A 25,935-nucleotide genomic window follows, 5' to 3' on the forward strand; every position below is an offset into this window, starting at 1 on the left:
TTCAATATATTATTTTCTGATTTCCTTTATAAAACTTTTATTAAATCACAGATAGAACTAATAAAAAATAGTGACAAATCTGTTGTCTATAGTTAGCTACACCTGGGATAGTTATAACACAGTTTGAGATAACCTAATGTTTTCAATTACACTAGGATGTAATTCTTGTTCAATTTTTTACTGTTTGCTCAAGGCATATTGCCAGTAGCACAGAAAATATCTCAAAAGAACCATGTGTATTTTATAGCCCTAAAAAATAAAACCCAACAACAGAAATCGCATAAACCACTAATACTTCTAATACTAATACTTCTGGCCAAATTCCACTGAGATTAGTTTATATTCCTTTGACAGACATTGTGGGAGTTGAGAACAGTAAATTCTTGAGATAGGCGCAATCAAGTTGTGTGTGTCTTGGGTTAATGCAACTGACACCCAACAGGAGCGGCTTCCCAGTCTCGAGAGTGGCAGGGAGCTGGGAACTTACACCCTAGTCTCCTTTTACAGACCATGTAAATGGTTTTAGACAACGATCAGTTCTGTCCTTCAATATTTTATGAAACATACAAATAAAGGTGATTTATTTACTTGTGCACTCCCAGCAGCTCTTGATTTTAAAGTCTGGATCTTCTCAAAAACCAAGTTGACCTTCCTTTTTGTAGCATCCTCATTATCAGGGCTTCTGAAACATGAATGGCATGCATGTAAACAATGAAATGACTTAGGACACCAATTATTGTGCTCCAGCTAAAATAAGCCTCTAACATCCAAATCATATGAACAAAAACATGACAATCAATTAGGAGCAAACAGATTTTAAACTACCATTCCATGAAGACTTTAAAAAAGTTATTCAAAAAAATAAATAGCAAATATTTCCGGGAAAATTACGTGGCTCTTTGATTGCAATTTGGAGTTAAAGGACAATACAGCAATGATGGATGTTTTGTTCACAAGTTATTGAATAAGCTGCCTGCAACTTTAATACAAATCACTTTAGGTCCTCATTGCCCTGCCTGCTACCTCCCAATCATCACAACGCTTATATTTTGCAATATAACAATTATCAGAAGCTCTGCTCAATCAATGGCCTAAAAGGCTTGAAGGATGCACAGAAATGTTACATATATTGTGTGGGTTTGAAATTTTCATGTCCCACCCCTTTTTAATTGGTATATATAATTATATATTTATAAAACCACAAAAAATGTGATAATCTGTCACCTGAACAAGGCATTTGATGCAAAAGACGAGAAGGAACTTACATTAAAACTTTCCAATTATTTGTATACATTCATTTAGGAATGCGGCAGGCTGTTGGCAGCTGTGGAGCTGGGGGAGTGATTGCCTGACCCCCAGTAATCCAACATTCAGTTTTATCCCACGCTGCTCCATGCATGTTGGATAAAATAGAATGTTAAATAATCCAGGGGGTTGGATAACTGGGACTGTACTGTATTTTATTGTTCCCTTAGCATCACAATATTGTATGGCACAGGATATAAAACACATAGGAACAGACTGCTATGGGGATCATCTGAAAAGCATCCAGAAGATTTCAGGTACATATTTCAAATGACCAGATAACCTCTCCTAAAAAATTAAATAAAAGTCTTCATGCTGATACAATCTACAACTTCTATTATACAAGTTAATGGAAGTTTACTAACCCTTCCTTAAGGTAATTGTAAAGGATCTGCTTAGCTGTCTCCTCATTTGTTTGTTGTGCAAGGTCTTGCTGGCCCTTTAACAGATCAGGAGTTGCCTAAAAACACAAGGCTAGATATCAAAATACATACTCTCTTTCAAGAATCTGCTTCCCATCTTTGCTTCTGCTTTGAAATCCTCTATTCTGTATATAGTAGAACCTGAGTTATGAACACCTCAGCAAAAGGGGTTCATAACTCTGGCCAAAACATGGCTCTTTCAAAAGTTTATAACTGAACATTGGATTTAATACAGCTTTGAAACTTTACTACATAGAATACAAAGGCTGCTTTTAACTATCTTCATTTAAATGAAACAAGCACTGAAACAGTTTACATACTTTGTCAACCCTTAAAAAAAAACAAAAAAGTCAACTTTACTTTCATGCTTTAGTAGTTATGTCTAACACAGTACTGTACTATGCAGTATTCACACCTTTTGTTGTGGTCATTGTTGCTGATTACATACATCCGGTTTGAAATGACATGCAGCTGACTGGTCAGTTTGTATCTCTGAGGTTCTACTATAGCAATTTTTGTTACCAGGGAAGAAGTTCATTGAGGGCATAGGTCAATGCTCACTGAAGTCAATGGGAGTTTCCCTTGGACTTCAGTTGCTTTCTGATCAGTCCCTACAGTTAAAAGATACAGTGTGCTTGCTCCATTCTGACAATCCTAAAAAATGCCACTGATCTTACTATAATCATAAAATTACCAAGTATATCTCTGGGGTCTACATACTACTATTGAGCAAACAGGAGATCTACCCTGTTTAAAAATACAAACACTTACACCTTTTCCTCTGTGCTGTAATTTGTGCAGTGAGCATGTTTTAGGCATAAATAACACATTCTTCCACAATAACACTCTGAACCCTCCCCCAAACAGGAATGTGACTATGTTCTTTAAATTTGCCTTTCTACTGCCTCACCCACAGAATAACTGTTTATATTTACTGTTATTGAAACCCATCTTGCAGTTCTTCCAGAGGTCAAATTTCCATTAAACACCACGGGAGTTTGAGCTAATAATAAACTACAGGGTACAAAATGTGCACTTCACTGTGTAAGTTAAAATTAAAAAAACATATTTCAGATTGACAGTTACCTGTGTATTTGGGGCAGAAGAAAATGTTTTTACTAAAATCTTCTTTGTTCCTGGGTCGGGTGGGATTGTAATTCGGTTTCGCAATAAGAGAGTAGTAGTTACTGTTTTAACATCCTCTTTTTTATTCTGTACGGGAAGTGTGGACGAACTAAACATCAGACTCTCTCCATTAACCTTCTTTTCTTTACAATGTTGCAATGAATTATAATGAGTATTTTGAATGGCTTGAGTGGTTGGTTGTAATTTGCCAACAGTTTGAGCAGCAACATGTGTATCCAAGGAAGGCAACTTTTGTTCAAGAGATAACTGTTTCTGAAGGCAAATTTTTGCTGGCCTTAGCAAGTGCTCTGTTGATTTACCAAAGTTGTTTCTAAACTCTTCTAAATAGTGTGAATTCTCCTCCAGGTCTAAAGACAGTACACTGTCAACGCTTCTTGATCTTTTATAATCATCTGGGTGAATTCTGTTCCTTTTTCCTGATCTACCTCTTCTCTGTGGACCAATTCTCTTATCAAATTTTTCAATTAGTTGATCAACTGCAGGAAGTGACCCAGTGTCAATATCACGGCCCGTTCCAGGCAAAAATGGGATATACCTTCTGTTTTCATGTCGATTAACATTGTCAGCATAGATAGCATACTCTTGATCATCCAATAAAAACTTATATAAGGAATTTGCAGAAGTTGGAGTGGCTGATGAAGATGATGATCTTCGAGACCCATCCACTACTGGTCCAGCTGAATCTTGTCTGCCAAAAGGAAGAACATCTGGTCTAGTTTTCTTTCTTTCTGGGTGGCCTGATGGGCTAACATGTGGGGATTCACCACTTGATGAAAGTGACTCAGTTACACTCTCTTCATTTAGACTGCTGGTAACACTGGGGCTCTCAGATGCATGGTTATTTTGATCTCCCACTGCTATAGACCTGTTCCAATGAATTGTTTTCACATTTGATTTGGCTGACTCCACAGGCTGTGGGCTTTTTTGCAGAGTTACTATTTTAGATGAAGAAGTCCAAGGCATTGTTTCAATCTTGCCTTCATCTGCAAGAGATTTAGACTTATTGCACACAGAAGACTGGTAACTATCCAAGTTCAAGTTATTTTTTTCAGGATCATATGGCTGCAAAAGCTCAGGATGCCTTTGAAAGTTCAACAAATTGGAGGGTTTTAATGGCCCAACTTTAGAATCCAAGACTCCATTCTCTCCATTGTTCATATTGGTTTGTTTTAGGCTTTTGAATGCGCAAGGCTCTGTGGACTGTGTTCCAGAAAACTTCATATATTCACTATTTTTCTCCCCCAATTTAAGAGCAGTATTGGTGTTTAGAGCTGAGCTATTAATTGTCGGAGATGTAAACTGGGGCCCATTTTCAGACAAAGATGGGCTTTCTGACAAACACCCCTCCGTATTGTTTAGTACTAAATAGGGATGCCCATCGATTCCTTGGACTCGAATACTGACACCATAAGATCCAGGCTTGGAGTGTTGCATATTTTTAAGTTTATGCACCTCATCATTTGCAAGCTTGAAATGAATACCACAGTCCTGTTGCACATGCTTGAAACCAGCAAAATAGGGCTCCATGATTAACACAGATTTTCAGCTATGAAAAAAAGGACATACAGATAAGATTTAATTTTGTTTGCTTATTTGATTAGAGAAAGCATGAATGCTGATCAAAAAATCACAAGACTTGTGTTTACTAATAAGAAATAGCACTGATCATTTAACATAATGTTCCCTTCTGCAGAGATCTAAAATATTTAAACAGCTGGTGAGGGGAACTATTTAAATACAGAGAAGACGATGCACAGAAAATAAAATGGTTTGCACAAAATCTTAGGGCAAGTAAATGGCAGATAAGGACTAGAATCCATGTCCCTTTACTCCTAGTCCACTGCTTCATACTCTGAACCAAACCACTTCCAAGATAAAATGTTTTTAAATTTCAACAAGACACTTAGACCTTTGATAAACCTCATGGAAAATTCTGAAAAAAGCAAAACTCATAATGTATTTATTTTCTGCATATTTTTATCCTTTTTTTTTTTTTTTTTATTAGCCACACGTTCCATGGCAGGAGCTCTGCAGAGATTTCCAAATCTCCAAATAATAACATAAAAGTGTCGACATACCCTGATGTGTGAGGAGGAAAAGAGGATTTCATATAATAGAAATACAGATCCTAAAAGATGGGATGAACCTCACATAATTTTTAGCAACACTACCATTTTGCCAACTGTAACTGTGTTGACTCGGGGATATGATTATATTGGAAATGGCTGTTAACGATGTAAACACAGCAACTGATTTAGTTGACACTAGTAAGATTGACAAATATGCTAGTAAAGTTAACCAAGCATCAATCTGTCTGAAGAAGAATTAACATATGCCGGACCTGTCACCTACAAGATGGCACAAGTGTGCCAGTGACGAAGAACGAAGTAGGAGAGTGTGCAACAGGTAACACTGCATTTTTATTGGTTACTTAAAAGCTAATATTCTAATTTTGTAAAAATATGAGCAAGTAGGCTATATAAGGGTTCATGATTACATCTTATCTGCCCTTATGAAAACTTATGTAGTCCAACCATAACAAACAAAAATACCTTATTTATACGTGTTTACTAACACTGCATTTATGTGTTTTCCTGACCATTCCATTTACCAATTATAACATTGCATAACTTGAAAACTGTACGTAAAATACTAGTAATAAAAAGTATTCTTGTATCATCTTAAATGGTTAAGGTGCTCTTATTCATTGAGTGTATCTGTGAAAGTGAATGGCAATGTGCAGCAAAATGAACTTATCTGATACGCAAAAGTTCGGAATCAAAGTGTGAAGAAACTGAAAGGAACATCTAACAATTGATGTGGGCAAAGGTCCAATACTGGTGTAGCAAACACCGATGTAACCACTTGTCAATAAGATTTCAGACATTTTTTTTAAAATATAACCCTTCTACCCTGAGAAATTGTTGGAATTCAAGTATTTTTTTGATTTTATGTTGCTCTTATTCTGCATGTTTCTAGCTTTTTACTGGCAGTATGTACCCCTCCCACATAAATGGTCACAAAGCAGCTAATAGCATCAGCCTTACTATGAAGAGAATGATTGCATGCCCCAGGAAAGGAAACATAGATAGTTTTTAGATAACTGAACTAGTGGAAGGAGCTTGAATATCCTCACACTTCCAAAGCTCTGCTTTCATCCATTTGTCTTTCAACATTTGTTTTCAGCAAAGGAAATGTGTCACTGTTTCCTAATGTTTTGCTATCTTGAGTCCTGCAAAAACTTTACTATCAGGCTGCAATATTTTTGTTTAAAACATTCTAAGTTATATAAGTTTGTGAAAGTGATCCCTTTTAGAGCTACCATTGCACCTGCATAAAACACAGTGCAACCAATATTGATTTATTATGCAATAAAAAAATAACTAAACAATCCTGCCATTGCAGTAGTCCTGATTGCAGTATCATTGCTTTTGGCTAGCTCCAGAAAACTAATCACCACAACCTGGTGGTAAGCAGTAGAAGTGGAAAAAAAATACTGTGCATAGTCCCAAATTTGGTATTTCAATTATACCATCTGGAGCACCAATGCTACCTACAGGTTGAACATCTCTAGTCTGACACTCTCTGATTCAGCAACATCCATGGTCCAACATTATTTTAGTTAGCCAAATATTCACTTATCATGGGTGTGGCCAAGTTTTCTTTGGTCTCAAAGTTTTTAGTCACCAGTCCCAGTTTCAGTGTTCCATGCTGTTATTTAGCTGTAATTTACTCCTAAATGTCTTCTACCAGCCCAGGAAGCAGTGGAAGTGCTGGTAATTCTGCTAGACAATATTGACCTCCCATGGTTTGGCAAGTTCTCTGGTTCAGCAGCAGTCAGAACCCATGGGTGCCGGACTAGAGAGGTTTAACATGTACCAAAGCTGTTTCATTTCACAGAAACATCAAACCAGTATACATTTGAATTTAAAAATTGAAATCTGTTTTCCATAAGAGATATTTCTTTTGTTTTCACTTGCACCGTCTCTTTAAATACAAGATGTCCATAAGATCACCTACAAGAGGGAGAGGGACAATGACTACAAACCAGAGACAGTGTGTCAAATACTTAAGTCTGCCAGAGGAAGATTAATTGTGGCAGGATTGCATTTAGGTTAGCAGTACTGAATTCAAAATAAGGAGTAACATCCTAACAGAGTTACCAGGCCTTTTAAAGAGGTTAGGGTTCTGTTACACCTGTACCAAACAGAGTTTGCCTCCCAAGGTTAAGGAATTAATGGTAGTTATGTGACAAAGTGTAACACTCAGAAGCCCTCTGAATGCATTGGTTTTGATACTATACTTGAACTTCTCTGGTCTGGGACTCTCTGATCCAGCGAGAGATTACGGATGTTGCCAGACCAGAGAGCCCTGGCAGCTGAGAGGGGGGCTGGCAGGGGGTCCATCAGCATCAGGGCCGAATTAAGACATGCTGAGGCCCTAAGCTATGTCAAGTTTAAGAGGCCCCCACAGCATTACCCAAAAATGTAATTTAGTAACTTTTTTGTATTTAGATGCTTCTCTTAATCTGAGGCCCGATATGTACCTTACTTACTTTGTGGACGAATACAGCTCTGTGCAGCAGAGGTGCTGGCAACCAGGAGCACAACTGGACCAGCAAGCCAGTGACAGAGGACTGGCAGCCAGAAGCCTGACTAGGGCCAGCAGCACAGCCCAATGCCAAGGTGGGAGCCTATGAACAGGGGCCAGCAAGGGCATTGACCTCTCTTGGTTCAGCCAGCTCTCTTGTTTGGACTGGTCAGGTCCTGAGCGTACCAGACAAGGGACTTCCAACTGTATTCATGCTGGCATGATCAAGTGAGCACTTTAATAATAGCTTATGTCATACTGATTCTCATAATCATTGCGAGATGTCCCTACAGATAGTTAAGGAATTTTCTGTATACACTGGAATCTATATATACTGGTAAATATGTTTTGAAGTCTTGAATCAAAGCAGGGGTGTCAAGCACATTTTGACTGGATATATGCATCAAGCTAGCACCAGGGAATAAAAAAAAGGGGTGGGGTAAGCCTGACTCTGGGGACAAAACGAATTTTGGGAATATAAGGAGGAGGCAAAAGGACTTCTCTGTGTTGCACAGAGGAAATCCAAAAGGACTGTTTTGTTTCCATTCATGAGACATCCCAGTCAGCCATATTGGTTGGAAACACAGGGAGACAGTTTTACTTGAGAAACTACTTACTCCAGGAACTATGTTATACTATTTGTTTTATGTGAAACCATTTCTGTTTCCATTGAGGTAGCCGTGTTAGTCTGTATCATCACAAACCGAAAAAGCAGTCTTGTAGCACTTTAAAGACTAACAAAATTATTTATTAGGTGATGAAGAAGTGGGTCTGTCCCATGCAAGCTTATCACCTAATAAATCATTTTGTTAGCTTTATAAGTGCTACTAGACTGCCTTTTGTTCTGTTTCCATTGTTATTTTTACCCACTCTCTCAAATTCTAGCTTTAAAGCAGTGCAGTGTAGACACTGCATAAATGCTCCCCAAGCCTCAAACAAACAATAAAACAAGAATGCAGGAGACCCAATCAACAGCTGCCATAGCAATAATGTTAAATAGAAACCAGGGTCACATGAAGAAATGACTGGATATTGGGATCCTTGTTTTTTTCTCCCCCAGGAGAAGTCTCACAAGATTTGTCAGGAATTCAAATGGCCAGAAGGGACAAACAATAAAAGGTATCAAAACAGAAAACTATAAAAGTTTCATTCACCTCCTGTACTTCAGCAAGACCTGCCCGCTCAGATGTTATGACTGACCAGGTAAGTAAGCAGGTGCTCCCTGTTGCACAGCTCCAGCAAGAGCTGGCTGAGCAGCAGCAAAAGCCAGCAGGGAGTTATTTAAAGATCTGGCAGGGAACTGGGTTGCCATAGGATACTACCTGTAAGAAGTTTTAAGTTAGTTTTACCCTGTGACGCACAGGAGGGTTTCAGGCAACACACAGAATCTGATAGACTTTTTCGATCTAAAAGCACAGTCCAGCTCACCACTAAACCATCTGCTAGTCACCAGCCAATTCAATTTCTTCTCAATGGCACAAAACTACACAACAGAAACTGAACAACAGAATGAAAGAAAACAGGGAAGGCCAAGTGAAAGGAGAAAAAAAATGCAGAGGATGTAGAATGGAAGGAAATAAATTCTCATATGTTTCTTTTTTCAGGTCTTCACTTCCACACAATATTTGAGTTTCCTTTGCCATTGTATATGATATTTCACAGCTGCTCCACAGCTTCCAGGTATTATAACAGACCTGTTATGACAGATCTAATAGACATTTGCCCCCTCGTATTGAGGCTGATCCAAAGTGCACTGAAAACAGTAGAGCAATTCCTATGGTTTTCAGCGAGCTTTGGATTAGGACCTTAAAAAGCAACATTGGCACTGAATACCTGGTGGCTAACAAAATCTGGAAGAAAACAGATTAGACTATACAGCTCAATAAATTCTCAAGTGAATAAAAAATAAAAACCAAACAGCACTAACTACGGTAGCAAGTCACTGGAAGAACAGGACAGATCCCAGATGTTCAGGCCTGTTCTTTAAACTCTGATACACGCGCCCCTGTTCTGAACACGTCATGGTCTTTAAATAAACAACTAGTGGAGAACTGCAAGGACAGCAAAAGAGTATTTTAAAAGTTTAGATATTATTTTCAGAAAATGTAAGCAAATGTAGAAAAATATTTAACTAAAAAGGAAAGACTAATTTGCAGAAATCAGTATGTTGGAACAGAACTAGGCTCCTCAAAAATCAGCCACGACATATTTGCATGTGAGTATTTTACATAGGAGAAACATGATTAATATTTAATTAGCAGGATGTACATGTAGTTCAAGGACAAAAGCATGAGTATACTCTTTGTTGACACTAGCTAGACAGCAAAAGCCACCAGTGGTGATACAAAAGAAAGGCAAACAAAACTACTCAGTCCTTGAAAGCTTTCAACAGCATGCTACCAAATGTGGTTTGATCTTACAAAGACATGTTTAGTAGCCCTCTAAGGAAAAAACCAAAAGTTACCACTACTGACAAACTAAGATTAATAATTAATCTCCTTGGCTTCGCCTACACAAGAAGCCCCTGCCAACAGAAATGAGAATTTTCTGGCATAACTTCTGTCAACAGATTGTGTCTACACAGAAAAGCACGTCAAAAGAGCAATCCACTCAGTTGACAGAGCACAGCCAGACTCCCTGGCCCTCTCGGAACAGAATGGCTGCAAACAGGGCTGCCCAGTGAACCGTAAGCCCTATCTGTCTACTGAAGGGCCCTGGAGCGTCTATAGGGCTGTTTTGTCAAAAGAACACTGTTGAGAGAGGCGTTATACCTGAACAGGGAAAGGTATAACGCTGCTGGCCTATGTGCTAGGTTTTGTTGACAAACTGTCAACAAAGTGCATTTTGCGTGTAGATGCTCCATGGTTTTTCCTGACAAAAACCCAGGTTTACCAGGAAAAGCCTCTTGTGTAGACATAGCCCTCAAGAAAAAGACAACAGGAATAGACAGAAAAATTTAAGGTTAAATCTACAGTGCGCGCTGTAAGGTCTCCTGTGTAGCTACTCTATGTCAGGGGGACAGAGCTCTCCTATTGGCATAATTAAACCATCCCCAACCACCTCCCACAAGTAATGGTAGCCATGTTGACAGGAACCTAAAAAATTCTCAAACCATCACCAATTGATGTGCTCTGAATACAACATTTGAGGCAGAACATAAACAAGAAATTCAGGGCAATTTTTCAGTGGGACAACCTTTATCAAAAACATTAATTCATAAATTATTTTCTAATTTACAATTCAATTCCAAATTAGACCACAAAATTTAATGAGCTGAAATGCTATCCTCCCCGGCCCCCCAATAATCAAGTGTACAGTCTTAAAATTGCACATAAGAAAAGGAAGTTTTTAGATTAAGCATCTGATTTCTGTAAATATGGCTAAGTACAGGCCTGAATACTGGAATTTCTGGGATATGTCTTTTTTTTCCCCCTGCAAATGTGGAATACCACCCCACACCTTGCCCCGCCCTTCTCCCTCCACCCTTGGCTCTCCAACTGGTCCTCCCCCTTACACCCTGCAGGACCTGCCCCTCCCAGCAGCCTGCCCCTCCCGCTTTCTGGGGCCCCCGCTGCTCTATGCCTCTCCCACCTGCCTTGGGCATGATGGTCCTGGCTGCCACTCACTCTGGGCTCTCCTGTTACCACCAGCCCTGCACGTGTGCCAGGGCTCTTTTGATAGCAGGCAGGGAAGTGGAGCATCATTTTTCCATCATGCCTGTTAAATGCTTTACCACCTAATGCCTCTCTCACAGGTTCTATGTTATGCTAATAGGTCTAACAAAGTGGAAGGCTGTTCACTTTAAAGTTAACAGAACCACTTCTGAGGAAAGAGACATGAGTCTGCAAGTTGCAATATCCTCTTCTCTGAGCCTTCAGGAGCACTGACATTAAGGACTGAAAGAAGAGAGAGACTGAGTGCTAAGACCTGGGGGAGGCATTACTTCTGACATCCACTGCTCATGCCTGGGGAGGGAGGGATGGCATTTGCACCCTCTCTGTATACCAGCCTGAAGGAGGACATAATTTCCTTGATTTTCTACAGAAAAATTCTACAGAACAAACGTATTCATGTTTAAAGAAATTTTGGGAGTCACATGAATTTACCCAAATAGTTAAATTTCCTAATACAAGAACAAAGCCTGTAGAAATAAAAAAGTTCTAAATATAATAATATCCATCATTTATGCATTGGATTAATTTCTTTGAGGCTGAGTGCAAACATTAATCCTCAACACCCGTATGAGGTAGGAAAGGTAATAAGTCAGATGTGGAGCAAACCTTGCTTTAGATTGTTTTATTTATTGGCATCAAATATATAGTTATCACTAAATGGTTACATGCAAGGACCACTTATATAATGGAATGCATCTTGGGCTACCAAACCAGGCTCCAGATTCCAAGAAATCATTTGAGATAAAAAAAAAAAATTCTCACTGATATTTCTAGTTCTTATTGCTACAATAAACATCAAAGTATGGATCAGGCATGAACCACTGTAGTTATGCTTTTTTAATCTAAAGACATCCTGAGACGATGATTTAAAAAAAAAAAAAAAAGATTAATAGGTAAATTTTGATTTTTTTGTTTCGTTCAGTGAAATTTTGAAGTTTTCTGATCAGCTCCTGTTCTGAAAGATGTGAACTTTTAACAAAAACATCTATCACATGTATTTAGCTCATAATCCCACACTTCCTCTTATATCTTGCAAGGTGTAAAAGAACCAAAACATTGCTCTAATTGGAAGCTAATGGAGTAAAGATGCTCTTGCTTATTTTTCAACCAACTATAAAAGCAATTAAAGTGTGCTTGTTGTCCTTATAAATCATTGCCCTAAAAATGTTAATGACTAAACCAACATCCATATAATGAAAAGAGAAACCACTGTGCTTAAACATGCGCCCATCTTTAAAGACTTGTTGACCTCATCAAAATTTGTCTCAAACCCTTCTAATTCAGAAACTTCATTAATCTTCTTCTAGTTATATTTACCACTCTTGTAAAATACCTTCCTGTACATGCAGCATGAATAAATATTCAAATCCTGTCCTTGGTACGTTCTCAGAACAAAAATGTGTGTGAAGATTTGGATCTGATTAGATCTCTTCTTACCCAAAACATACACAAACACACCCAATATTATTAGCTTCACTGTACAGAATATACAAAAGAATCTCCAGTGCTATTTCTGGAATGCAAACGTTGATAACCATAACATGTTTTTCAGCAATGATTTTCAACAAGTTTGTAACTGGCAAAAATTACAACACATCTAGAGCTACAAGAAAAAAAAACAAAACCTTCCTTCATACATTAGGTATTTTCAACTGCTGTTTGGGATGAATATGTTTACCTTACCTATGTGGGCCCGAGGACCCTGCAGGGTTTGCCCTGGGTGGAGGTTTCTGGGGGCCGTCAGAGAAGCTCTCTCAGAGGGCCTCCCTGATGCACACCCCTCACAGTCAGCCTGCTGGTTAAGGGCTGTGCCCAGCTCCTAGTGCCCGTGGGCAGCATTAGCCAGCCATCCTTGGGGGAGGGCCTCATCCTTTCTCTCAGCACTATTGTGGAGAGCACAACACACTTGCACCACCTGTGGGATGTTTGGCTCTCCCGTGTCTAGGCGGGAGAGGAGACACTGGAAGCAACCCTTCAAATGCCTGAAGGCACACTCCACTGGAGTCTGGCTGCCGATCCGTGTGGGGCAGGATGGTGTGGTCCACTGGGGACAGGGCTCCCCTTGTCTCCCCCTGGGGTCCCCTGTGGTAGGATCCCTCCCCTTCCCTGTGTGACACCTGTGGACAGAGATTACCTTACTTGCATAAGCACAGACCCAACAAGGGACTTGCCCACCTTGAACTGATTCCCTACAGAAAGGTAGCTGCCCGGGGTGGCAAGCTTCCAGAGGGCGATGGGCACACGTTACTCTACGGGAATGGCAGGGCGCATGCAGGTGTCCTGCCTGCAGGGGGCAGGGGTGAGCCAGGCACAGAGCTCCAGGAATGTTGCCTTACTCATCCTAAAGTTCTGCAACCATTGCTAGTCATTCCACTCACCCACAACAACATGGGTCCACCAGTCAGTACTGGTCGGGTAATGCCACAGCCACCTGATGATCTGTGCAGGTGGCTGTGGGTGGGGGCGCCCCGAGGACAGCAGGGATGGGGTCCTGACAGCAGGGTGGCATACAGGCTGCAACAGAAGGTGAATCATGGCCACTGTGACAATCAGCAGTGGCTGCTGCAGCTCCTCAGGGGGAGGGGGGAGGCTGCTCTGGGTCCACGGACTGTGGCACAGTATGGGGAGTCTCCTTCGGTCTGTGTGCGCTCCCTGCACAAGCTCTGCTGTCCCTCCTGGGGCTTGCAAAGCCTCAGCTGCCTCCTGCACACTAGTGTGGGGGGAGCCCTTTAAGGGCGCACAGGGCAAGCAGCCTGAGAAGGACTTGCTGGCCTTGTGACCCCATCCAAGGCCCTTCCTGCATGCATGCTGTCGACAAAGTGGCCGGCCTGTGTGAACACTCTCTGTCAACAGAGTGGATTGCCGTTTCAAGCTGCTTTTGCATGTACACACAAACTGTCAACAGAAGTTTTGTGGGAAGATTTCTTCTGACTGGGACTTGTTGACAGATTACTGTAGGGTGGATGTGCCCAAGCTGTCTAAGTAACGTACATCTAGACACAAAAACTGTCTTTGCCAGTTTGATAACTGAAATCCTCTGCTCATAAACTGTATTTTATAGGTTGGCACCTGTCAGCTGATAAATACCAAATCAAATCATTAAGTATACAAGCATACTGAAATATTATGGCATCAGGAGCCTCAAGAAGTCCTTAAAGAGCCAAAGGTTGCACACCCCTTCAGTATCTACTTATGGTTTGAGTATCACATTTTTGCTATGTAGTTTCAAAGCAGTAAAACTGCCTGGTGCTCTGAAAGGTACACACTTTAAGTCTTTTTCAAATGCACAGGGGACAAGATTTTCTTTAAGGATAGGAACAGAGTTTTCAATAATTTTTCTAGACACTGGTTTCTAAGCTCACCATTCTTAACAATAACTAAGTCCTCTCTTGTTTATGAAGTGAAAATCATCACAAGGACAATGTGCTGATTCATCTGGTTATGGGAAGTAATTAATTGTAACAAATTGTTTACAAAATATTCTTCTTGTTGCAATTAAATAGAAAATTTATAGTCCAGGAGAGACAAGCCCCAGCTTCTTTCGAAGATCAAAAATTTAGCTGCAACTTAGAACCATAATTTTTTGATGTTTTCTGCCTAGGAACATTGTATCCAGTGCTTCATGTTGTGCCAAATTTTATTGAGCAACACCTTCACCTGGAAAATTTGAAAACATTCCAAGAAACTTTTAGCTTGGCTTTTTGCAGTTGTATTGTATTGGACTAAGCAGCTGGATTTACTCACAAACAAGCATTCTAAATCCAACTTTCATTGCAGGCGAGTCCAAATTTTACAGGAGAATTAAATTAAAGATCCAGGGGCTGACTCAGACAAGAGTGAAACCATGTCAACTCCACGCGTACTACCAAAGCCACTGCAAATAGAGATTATGACAAAAGGTTTGTCACACTCTACACTTCTGTTGCCTTTACTTGTAATTTTAGCCAAAAGATTCTATTTAGTCAAAGCACCTCAATTAACAATTTCAGAGGGATGAAGGAGATGGGTTTCAAAGTGAATATAGGGCCACTGCTTACTTTGGTTCAACTGAAACCTATTTCATGTTAGTTTATGCTATAACCCTCATTTATAGGGGATTATAAATATTTCTGTGGGCCTATACCATTCCTGATGTTTGCATTCATCAACTGATGTCCTGATTTGACTAATCCTATTTTCACATGAGATTAAAATTATTTAAAAATTCAGCTACAGGATTCACATTTCTCAACAGTTACGAATCCTACAAGCTGACCGAATGATGTTTGCCTGTTATTAATTCCACTGAGTGACTCCTTGGTCTCAAATTATTTTGATTTTTTTACTGCATCTAACTCATACATTAAGAATAACAACATAATATGCAAAAATTGTTGAACAAGTATCACACAGTAAACTGAAGACTGCAAAGCTACAGGTAATGAAAAGCAGGGGCTAAGCAGACTACAACTGTATGCAGCATTTCCCCACACTGACACATTCACTGAAGGATTAGAAAATCTGACCCACTAGCTTAGCTCTCACCCTTTAAACTAAGCAAGGGATTCTCTATGCAGCAAATCAAAAGGCTAGTATCAGTGATCCATGTAGCAACCAATTGTGTGCTAGATCAATGTTAAAATGGTGATGTGCTAAGCAAAACTAGACAGGAAATTACTCTGGGAGAAGAAAGACTTCCTGACTCTCGATACAAAAGAAAGGAAACAGTCAACATAATATGTGGAAAGGCCAAAAGTACATTCAAAAGAACACTAAAACTTACAGATCATCATTGCACATGCATCTGGGTGAATATTTTATTGATCCTGCCCTACAGTGTAAGAGGTCTGCAAGTAGAAAATGCTTTTGGGTAGACTGTGTATTTCCTTTGGCCTCTAGGATGGTGAGAGACATTAGAATTATTAGGAACTGGTCTGGCCTCCAGTGGGGACTGACAAGAGGCAGGGGATTTTATTTAATCTCTGGCAAATCTCAGGAGGTGGGGAGAGCAGTGGGGATTTGATAGTCATGGATTTAGGACTGGCCTCTTGTGGCACGGAAACTTGGATAAGCCATGACGCAACCTGGCAATTTCCACTAGGTGGCTGGAATGATCAAATCACCACCTTTCCAGTGTTTCTCTCCACACCTAATATATTTTTGGCTCCACAGAAATCATGTAATAAATAGCATCCAGCTCGCCCCCCCAGTTAAAAAAAAAATCAGAGAGTAACACACTAAGGATTCAATTTAATAATATTTTAAAACTTGCAGAGCAGGCTTTCTATGCCTCTGTACTAAACTCTGGCCCAGTGAGGCCAGTGTCTTCAGAACCTCTGCCACTCCCTGCCACCATGGTCAGACAAGTTTTTCAAATGGCTTTTTAATTGCAAAGCTGCTACAGTATTGCAACTGTGGAAATAAATTAACGTGAGAATTATGATATGACTAGTCAGCTTTTTCTGTGGTGACATCAAACAACACTTAATAAAGAACTGGAAATTAGACCACTGGGTTTAAAAATATTTGCTTCCAGCTATAAGCAGCCAAAAAACACTTCACATCCCAGGTTCTCTCCCTCGAAAACGAAATGGGTCTCTCCCCACACAATGGAATGAAAAATCCTATGACAGATTTCAAAATTTCATGATTTACACGTGAAATCATGAGTAGCCAAGAAGCCTGACTATACTGCAAGTATTATTTACTACTTAGAAAGCGGAAGTACTGCAACACTGAAAAGATTAATGGTTGGCATCACATGCTGATGGGAAATCAAATCAAGGTTGAAGAGCACCATGAAGACTGGGATGGTTTATCATGACAGGCAGAACATAAACAGACTACTTCCATACATACCAAGCACACACAAAATTATATTAGTATTCTACATTCTTCACAAAATGTTTCAGAGAGAAGAATGGGGTTACAGTAATCACTCTGAAATTTGAATGCTAATGCCTCTACCATCCACTATTTCCACACATAAAACTCTCCTCGCAACCTTGAAACTTCTAGAAAAGGAACACCTGCATTTCACAGCTACCATTGAGAGATTTTCAATCAAAAAATGGTGGGTTTTGCCAAAACGTTTTGATTTTCGGTCTCAAAAATCAAAATGAAAAACTACATTTCTGGTCAGTTCAACCCAAATTGGAATACTTTGCTTTGTTAACTAGTCCAAAACATTCAATGTAAAACCAGTTCACCAGAACTGTACGCTGCATTTCCATACCAACTCATTCACATACAGCAGCTGTCATTCAGCCTCACATATGCCTATGGGCCAAGCTCCGTGGGGGATGACCTCTCTCAAAATCAGAAGCTGCACTGGAAGGGACCTTGAAAAGTCAACTAACCCAGTCCCTTGCACTCAGGGCAGGAATAAGTACTGTCTAGGGCATTCCAGACAGGTGTTTGTCTAACCTTGGGGTCTACACCCTGCAGCTCTGGAGCCACACGCAGCTCTCTAAGGATGTGTGTGTGGCTCCCAATGCTCTAATTGCAAAGTAAAACAAAAACAAACAAAAAACCCTCTTTTGATTATTTTTGATAAATAGCGAACATCTAACAGCCCAAAAACAAACAATCCATGTCTAAATAGCATGCAATATGTAATCTCAAAACATTGGCTCATCCCCTTTTAATAAGTGTAGTGCATTGTGGGATATGATACTATGTCTGTGTTTTGATCGTGTTGCTAATAAAGTCTTGATTTTGAAAAGGAAAAGGAAATTTGTGGCATTCCTGCTGTGAAGGGCAACATGCATTTTAAGAAACAAAACTGAAATTAAATGTGAAATAAAATTGGTATAATTAAAATGGGGTTGAAATGGCTTCAAAAAAGAGGAAAACAAAGATGAAAACAGAGAATTTCAAATTGAATGGACCAAATCCTTCTAATTTATATCGAGTTCATCTGCGTTCATCATCTCCAGTGTAGATGTATTTATTGTGCTTATATCAAAATAACATTTTCCCTTCCAATACAAGATAAACTATAGAAGAATAAAACACTTATTCCAGTATACTCTCTTTCACACTGGTTCGGTTCTACCACTTCAGCTGGACCAGACAGTTAAAGTAGTACCAGTTCTCTGCATGTACAAGGACCTAATGATCTTTAAATAGTTTAAAAAAAACCCACATGATCGTATTCAGTTTTGCCTTTGATTTTCTGCCAAACTTACCAAAGAGATTAAGAGAAATGCGTAGCCAATTATACTAAGCAGAATTTTGCCTTGGTTTATCTAAGCTGATTTTGTAGAATTTTCTTTTAAAGTGCAATAAAAATGACAAAAACCAATGCTGAGTAATGTGAAGAAACTTTTAGGTTCTAAAAGAAGTTTGTGCTTTCCAATACAATAGCTGGTTTGAATTCAAACATCTGATATGACCAAACCCTTCTCCACAAGAGGCTTTTCGTTGTTTGACTACATTTTCCTCCAATTGTACGCCTTGGAAGCTTTTATTTTGTTCCAAAAGACATTATCTTAATACAGCTCAATGATATCATTATTCTGTAAATAATGAGAGTATCCTGTACATATTTTTAGACGCTTAAAGGCAAAATCTAACATTTGTAAAAGAAAGTCTTTCGGAGACTATTTCCTACAGAGATGTAAACAAGGACTGCTCTGCGTCTGTTTAGGGCTGCTTTGCCAGTACTGAAAGGACACAAAACCTCTTTATATTCCTTGAAGGATGAATTAAAAAAACAAAAAAACAAAACAAAAAACCAACAACCTCTTCTTCACTTTGCGGTTATCATGCACTCTTTCAAATAACCCTCAAAAAGAACCTAACGCCTTGTTTACATACAAAAATCGTACTGCTTAAATAATATTGGTTATTTTTAAAGCAATACAACACCTCTCATGTGAATACAGTTATATCAGTATAGCTTACTCGCATACAGAAATAAGACTAAAGTGTATCAGTAGAAGGCATCTTTGAACCAGTACTGCTGTGTCGACACTAGGGGATAAACTGGTATAACCATGTCAGTAAAAATAGATTTATTTCCCCCTCACCAAAATAGTTATACTGGGACAACGGTGTCTAGACCAGGCTTTCAAAAACAGATTTAGATAGATGGTCTTGAATGAATGCCTGCAAAGGGTTAAACCTAGACAGAATAGATTTTTTGTTGGCAAGCATCCAGGTGAGCAAAAGCGGGGAGAAAGGAAGTGTTTGAACTGAAGCATTTGCCTACTGAGAGGGGCCTTTTTTGTTCTCTGGCTGGAGCAAATAGACCAAGATGCTTAATCCTATGACGTTTTAATAATCCAGTAAACATCCTGGCCACAACAAAATCTGGGCATACAGATATGTAAGTAGAAGGAAATGTTTAGTCAGACGTGCTCAGGCTATTTTTTTTTTTTGGGTTTAGTTTGCAACTTTTTAGGTTTGTTGATGTATTTCCCTTATACTCTCTAACTTCCAAACTGAATCTGAGGGAAGTAATTCTCTGTTGTCTAATCTTGACTTTTTAGTTGCTTTATAAATCCTAGCAATCAAGAATACTTTATTTTTGTTTTGTTTATAAATTATCTTTTTAAGGCAACGATTTGATTTCTGTGCCCTAGAGTAGGGGTGCGCAAAGTGGGGGACATGCTGCCTGGTGGGGACATGAAATTTCACAAGGGGGGGCACAGCATGATCAGCTGCTCTCTCTTGCTCATCAATCTAATTAAAAATATTGAAATATGTTACTATTTTTATCCATATGTATTCACATTTATATACCAATTGATAATGTTTTTATATTCTACATACTTGCTTTCTTAAATGAACCAAAAAGGTTGGGATTTTTTCCATATGAACATAACCGAAATTTCTGTCAGTTTGTATTACATTAGACAGGCTGGGGAGTCCCCTGCTAATTACATGGATGAAAAGTGAGGCCCAACATAAAAAGTGTTCTCACCCCTGTCCTGCAGGAAGGTCTGTGTATATCTATGCCTAAGACTGAAAGGTGAGGTATCAGATTGCAGCTTAATTTCTCCTCTTTGTTTTCAAGTTCTCTCCTCAGGGTGGAGCGAAGCTTGGGGTTACTCTGTAGAGAGACATCCCAAGTGTGTGTTCCTGGGCTTTAAAGAGTTTTTTTCCTCCAACTTGGGTGGTGGCAGCTACCTCCCAGGGTCAGTGGATCTGTGACCCAGACAAGTTTTTTAAAGAAGAGTCTACAGAAGTAAGGTATTTTTAAGGTCTCTTGCAGGCCCCTCACTTCCTACACTCGGAGTTTCAGAGTGGAGATCAGCCCTGATGTAGACATTCATCTAAAAGAAGACACAAGGCTGATTCCTTGGACAAAGAACAATTGATAGAGCCTGGAAAAAACGAATGGGGAGTATTCATACTAAACTTTACACACAGCCATGTCAAACTCACATTGAGGGGGCCTCATGCAGTTCCCATGGAGTGTTTTTTGCAGCCTGTGACTGGATGTCAATAAAATATCTAAGTGCAGCCCTCCTGGTCACACCCTCCTCTGGCACGCATGAGCAGCAGGGGGTGGGACAAACACCAATCCTGTCTCCTCGGGTTGTGAGTGTCTGGTGCATGCTTATTATAACCACAGGGAACCAAGGGGTTATTAATACGCATGCACCAGACAGCCCAGAGGTGGGATTGTTGTTTGTCCCTCCCCCTGCCACTCACACATGCCAGAATAGGGTGCGTGACTGCTCTACAGAGAGGGACAGTGAAACCCACCTTGGTTGAGACAGAGGTAGATGCCTGCATGGGGCATTTGCAGATAGGAAGCTGTCAAGGGCAGAGCAAGGGGCAGCCAAGGAGCTTAAAGCAGAGTAATATGGGGAGGTGGTACGGGGATGCAGTGCATGCTTCATGAGGTCTGGGGGTACTGTTTTGGGGACCGTGCAAGCCATAAAAGGCCTGGAGGGCAGTGCAAGCCTCAGGAGGCCTGGTGAAGATGCATATGGGAGGGGTCAGCACATTGCGGGCTACGCTGCAATAGGTAGCAGTGCAATGAGGGCTGCACTGCAACAGGGAGCAGTGCAGGCCTCAAGGGGTCAGAGGGTGGTGCAATGGGGGCTGCAATGCAGTGGTGGGGGGAGGAAGAATGCAAGGCCCAGAGAATCTGAAAGGGGGGAGAACACAGTGCAGTGGGGGAAATGCAGTGTAAACCCCAGAACGTCAAGACGGAAGTGCAAAAAAATTGGCAGAAGCAGGGGGGAGTGCAGTGTAAACTGGAGGGGACAGGAATGCAGTGTTTCTCCTTCAGTAGAACTGAAAGGAAATCTTCTCTCCATACTCTGGACAACAGCCACAGAAGCTGTGAGATCCTGACCTGCTCTCCCTCTGCATCACCCTTTCTCCTACTGGGGAACATCCAGTCCCACCCAGCACCCCCTTCCTCTCTCCCTGCTTCCTCTATACAGGAAAAAAAATAAGATTGTGATGTCTTCTATGGCCACCGAAAGGGGGTGGAGGAATCCCTAACCTCCCTATGGGGAGAGAGGTTGCTCTTGGGGCAGGAGAGGGGTTTCACTGTGTTGTACCCACTCTGTACAAAGGTGAGAAGGAAATACATAAAATCAGCCAAAGCATCATTCAAACCTGGTTACAGTGATTGACAAAGCAAATACTGTGTAATGAAACATTCCAACTTAAGTACACCCCTTAGCAACCTAACATCGGGGCATTCCACCAGCGAGCTGGTGGTGATCAGTTTCTCTCAGCTCTAATCTCTATTCTCTCAGGAAGTTTCTCAAAAGTGGCATGCTAATAAATGGCCCAAAATATGCTAATGAGGTGCAGATGCAATTTCCCCATGCCTCATTAGCATGAGGTCACGTGATTTACAGTCTGGAAGACGTTCTTCTGGACTCCAAAATGCCACTTAGAAGCACAGCCCCTGGGGGGGTGTCTTCTGGAATGAAGTCCTTCTTCCAGAGGCCCCTTCTTCCCGAAAGACCCCCCTGGGACTGCGCTTCTAAACAGCATTTTGGAGTCTGGAGGAACGTCTTCCAGACTCCAAAGCACATGACCTTATGCTAATGAGATGTGGGGAATTTGCATCTGCGTCTCAAGCATATTTCAGGCCATTCATTAGCATGCCACTTTCTTCGAACAGCCTAAGTCTGTAAGCTCCATTCCCCTGAGACACTGCTCCTTTAAATTAACTCTTGCTGTTGTTCCTTCCAGCCACAAATCTCAAAGCCCATTCATTCATTCATGTTGAAACTCATGACTCTCCTGTGTGGTAGGTTATCCTCATTTTTAGAGATGAAACTGACAACCCAGAGAGTGGAGAGCTAGCCATAGAATGCATGCATCCTGACACCTGAATTTGCATTTTCACTGTAAAACCATCTGTCCTTTCTTTCTTCATGATGTTTTGGTTTTTCTGATTCGGCTTTTCTCCCTGGTCTGCTTTTATCATCAGTGTTTTCTACGCCTTTCTTTCCTCACTGCTAGATGTGTCTTTTCTATAGCTTTTCATGCTATAAAAAATATTGAAAGACTGGTATCACAACAGTGGTGTCAGCTCTCTGGGAAGAATACTCAGGACTGAAATGCTGCAGGTTTTAATTTGAAAATTCCATGAGATCATATTTTATTCATATGCCACTGTTGTACTTGCTTCTCAGAGTTGAACAGTAAAAAAAAAAAAAAAAGTGATTTAATATTTTTTATTTATTTATTCCCAAATAAAATCACAAAATGTATTATATTCATTTTATATCAATAAATGTCCATTTTTGCAATTGCACAAATAATGATGTCTACGCAAAATCTCAAACTTACCAAGCATCTCAAATTTTTACATAAAACATACCTAAAACACTTTATAACTTTCCAATAGTAGCACATTTTCTTTGGTGGCCCTGAAAGCTATCAGTTTTCGTTTGTGCAGCCCCAAGAAGGCTTTGAGTTTGACATGCCTGCTTTACAGATATGATGTGTACCTCAAGTTACCAGGTAATCATTTACTGTGAGGAAAAGTCCAGTGAAAACAAACCACTAACCTGTTCAAATAGGTAATTTTGGTAGTCAGAGAGCATCACTCTCAACTAATGGGCACATAAAAGATTTAAAAAAAAATAAATAAATCAGTAAATATAATGTATGCTGTTCGTGTTTGCACCTTTTCCACTTTCAGCTCAAAACATTATTCTACCCTTTTTTTTCCAGTTTGCAGTTAGCACTCTTACCTGAGTTGTCAATACAGAAAATAGGAAATTAATTAAGGTTTCAATTAAAAGAAATCCAAACCTGTTTAGAAGTCTTAACTGTGCAAATCCCTGCACTAATATGTATGGGTATCTTTAGTTACACCTAACTCTGCATTTCCTTGGGTTTGTAATGTTTGGTTTGGGTTGGGCATAATTACAATATCCTGGTCACGATTTTTACCTTTAATTTTTCTTCCACATATAGCCTATGCAGAAAATTGTAATGCATTTTAACTATACAGAAAAACTGTGTATTCCATTATTGCTATTATGTGTTATTCCATTACTAAGATTGTTAAGAACAAAAGAGACTCACAGATGCTTGAAGGCCCATTTTAAAAAGATTTTAAACTCAATTAGAGGATTCACTTTGAATTTTCTGAGACCTTATTTCTATACTTGATGAGTACTTGGTAAAGCTTTGGAGTGGATATGCTCTATTTTTCATAAATATCAAATTTGTCATTGGGAAGGCATCTCCAGCTAACAAACTGCCGTCCACACTGGCGCTTTTCACTGGCAACATTTTTGTTAGTCGACGGGGTGGGAGCGCGGAGGAGGTTTTTTTTGCCACCCTGACCAACAAAGGTTTTATTGATAAAACTGAAGTGAACACAGAGCCTACTTCAACAAGAAATGTCACAAAATAAGTGGACATGAAGAAGGCACCCTTTTTACATCGTATCTGAAATCAAGGTTTACATTTTACATGGAATAGTGTACCTCAGCAGGACAAATAATGGAACAATGTAATTCAAATATAGTGGATCCAATGCTTTGTTAGAGGCAGATGTAGTGAAAAAAGTACATTTAAAATGTTTGGTTGTGGATTCAATCATCCACTCCATTCCTCTTATAACAGAGCTACACTTGAATAAACTCCTTCCATGAAACTGCCAACGCTGTGGGCAGAGATGATACAAGGTCAGAGAAAACTCACTGGGCTCTAATTCCAAACACTGGTGACTCCATGGACTACCACCTCACTATATTTCCTACTGTTTGTATTTCAAGTTCAAACATCAAATTGCAATATTCAATCACATTAAAAAAAATTGCAGCTGAGGTCAGAATAGAATCCAAAGTGTGTTAATCTGTTCAGATGAACATGTCTGAAATAATTATTCCCTGGGAAGGTAACACACTTTCAACATAAGACTACATAAAGAGTAATCTCTCTCTCTCTCTCTCTCTCTGAGTTGGAAAAATCCCTTTCACCTAGGACAAGTAGGAAATATTCTTTGGTATGTTAACATCAACAGGATCTAAGCTTTCTAAGCTAAGTAAAAAAAGAAAAAAAAAAACCAAAACACACAGTAAATCAACAAAGTATTGTCTTCCTGAGCCAACCAGCCTCAGTGCCTCTGCGGCTACTCATTGATTTAGCAACATGCTCCCAACCCGTGTAGGTTCTCCGTTATTTATGGAAAAAATGGTTGGCATCACAGCTGACAAACTTGTTAATTTCTCTGCAGCCTGACTATGAGCAGTAGGCAACAGAGCTGCTCACTGGGGAAACTGATTTGGACACAGAAGCAGAAATAAAAGTATCACAGTCCACCTTTTCTCACTCACCCTCCTAGGATACGTCTACACCACACACATAAGCAAGCTTCCTGCTGAGGAGGACTGCCTTACCCTAGCATGCCAAAAATAGTTGAATAGATGCTAGAGGTTGGGGTGGAGCTCAGACTCTCATGTCCACCAAAGACTTGGGAAGTTGCACAAGGAGAAATAGCGAAAGAATGCCCTTTCTCCAGAAAGCAAAACATTTCCTGGTGAGACAGACTTTAAATTTACCAGACACACACTTTCCAAAAAGATGCAAGTCACCAAAAATGATACAGGGACAACACATTGGCTAAGATCACTGCCTCCTCCAGACACATCCATGGAAGGAAAATTTCACTGGAGGAAACTGCCACCCACATAAGCCTGTGTGCATAGTAAGTCTGGAGGCTGCAGGCGGCCTGTGGTTCTTGCCCCTGGGACTCTGGGGTGAGACAGCTAAGAAAGGGTACTGGCACCCTGAGGTGCATTTTTGTCCTTGTTGTTGTCAAACCAATTTTCCAGAGATTTCAGGCGGAGGGGGGAAAAGGGTATTTTCAGCCTATTGGTCTACTCCTCCCTTTCCCCAGCAAAAACCTGGGCCTATAGTGATCCCTCTGCAGAGTCCCAAATGGCAGGCAGGGGTAGGGGGGATATGGCACTCCATAGACAGATGACCTGCATTCCTCCCTTCCATGAGCAAGTCTAGAGAGCACGACCAACACCCTCGCAAGAATCCCAGCAAGTGGGAGGTACACATCATATCTGTAAAGCAGGCATGTCAAACTCAAAGCCTTCTCAGGGCTGCACAAATGAAAACTGATAGCTTTCAGGGCCACCAAAGAAAATGTGCTACTATTGGAAAAAGAAATTTTCTTTCCTTCCAAAAAGAAAGTGTACCTCAAGCTACCAGGTAATCATTTACTTAGTTTTCACACCTGTATAATGATATTCCCCATCTTTAACACCAGTCTAACAAGAAGGTTTTGTCCTCCAGCTTTAAGCATCGAACCTGATTTCCAGACTTTTTGTCTGGATGGATGAGATTGGATGGAAAAGACGACAGAA

At 40.1% G+C, this 25,935-nt stretch overlaps 1 protein-coding gene across 2 annotated transcripts in view; it reads right to left on the reverse strand.

Annotated features, from left to right (window-relative positions):
* The window catches only part of CGNL1 (cingulin like 1), a 125,775-nt gene that overhangs the window by 85,240 nt on the left and 14,600 nt on the right, over positions 1-25,935 (reverse strand). For both annotated transcript variants that reach the window (XM_075006238.1, XM_075006237.1), the window contains exons 2-4: positions 2,814-4,419; positions 1,671-1,765; positions 589-682 (exon numbers count right to left, since the gene is read on the reverse strand). In XM_075006238.1, coding sequence (XP_074862339.1) covers positions 589-682; positions 1,671-1,765; positions 2,814-4,400 — 1,776 coding nt within the window. In that variant the 5' untranslated portion in view covers positions 4,401-4,419. The remainder of the gene's footprint in view (positions 1-588; positions 683-1,670; positions 1,766-2,813; positions 4,420-25,935) is intronic.

The sequence above is a fragment of the Carettochelys insculpta genome, chromosome 12 (assembly GCF_033958435.1).
Source record: "Carettochelys insculpta isolate YL-2023 chromosome 12, ASM3395843v1, whole genome shotgun sequence".
NCBI lineage: Eukaryota > Metazoa > Chordata > Testudines > Carettochelyidae > Carettochelys > Carettochelys insculpta.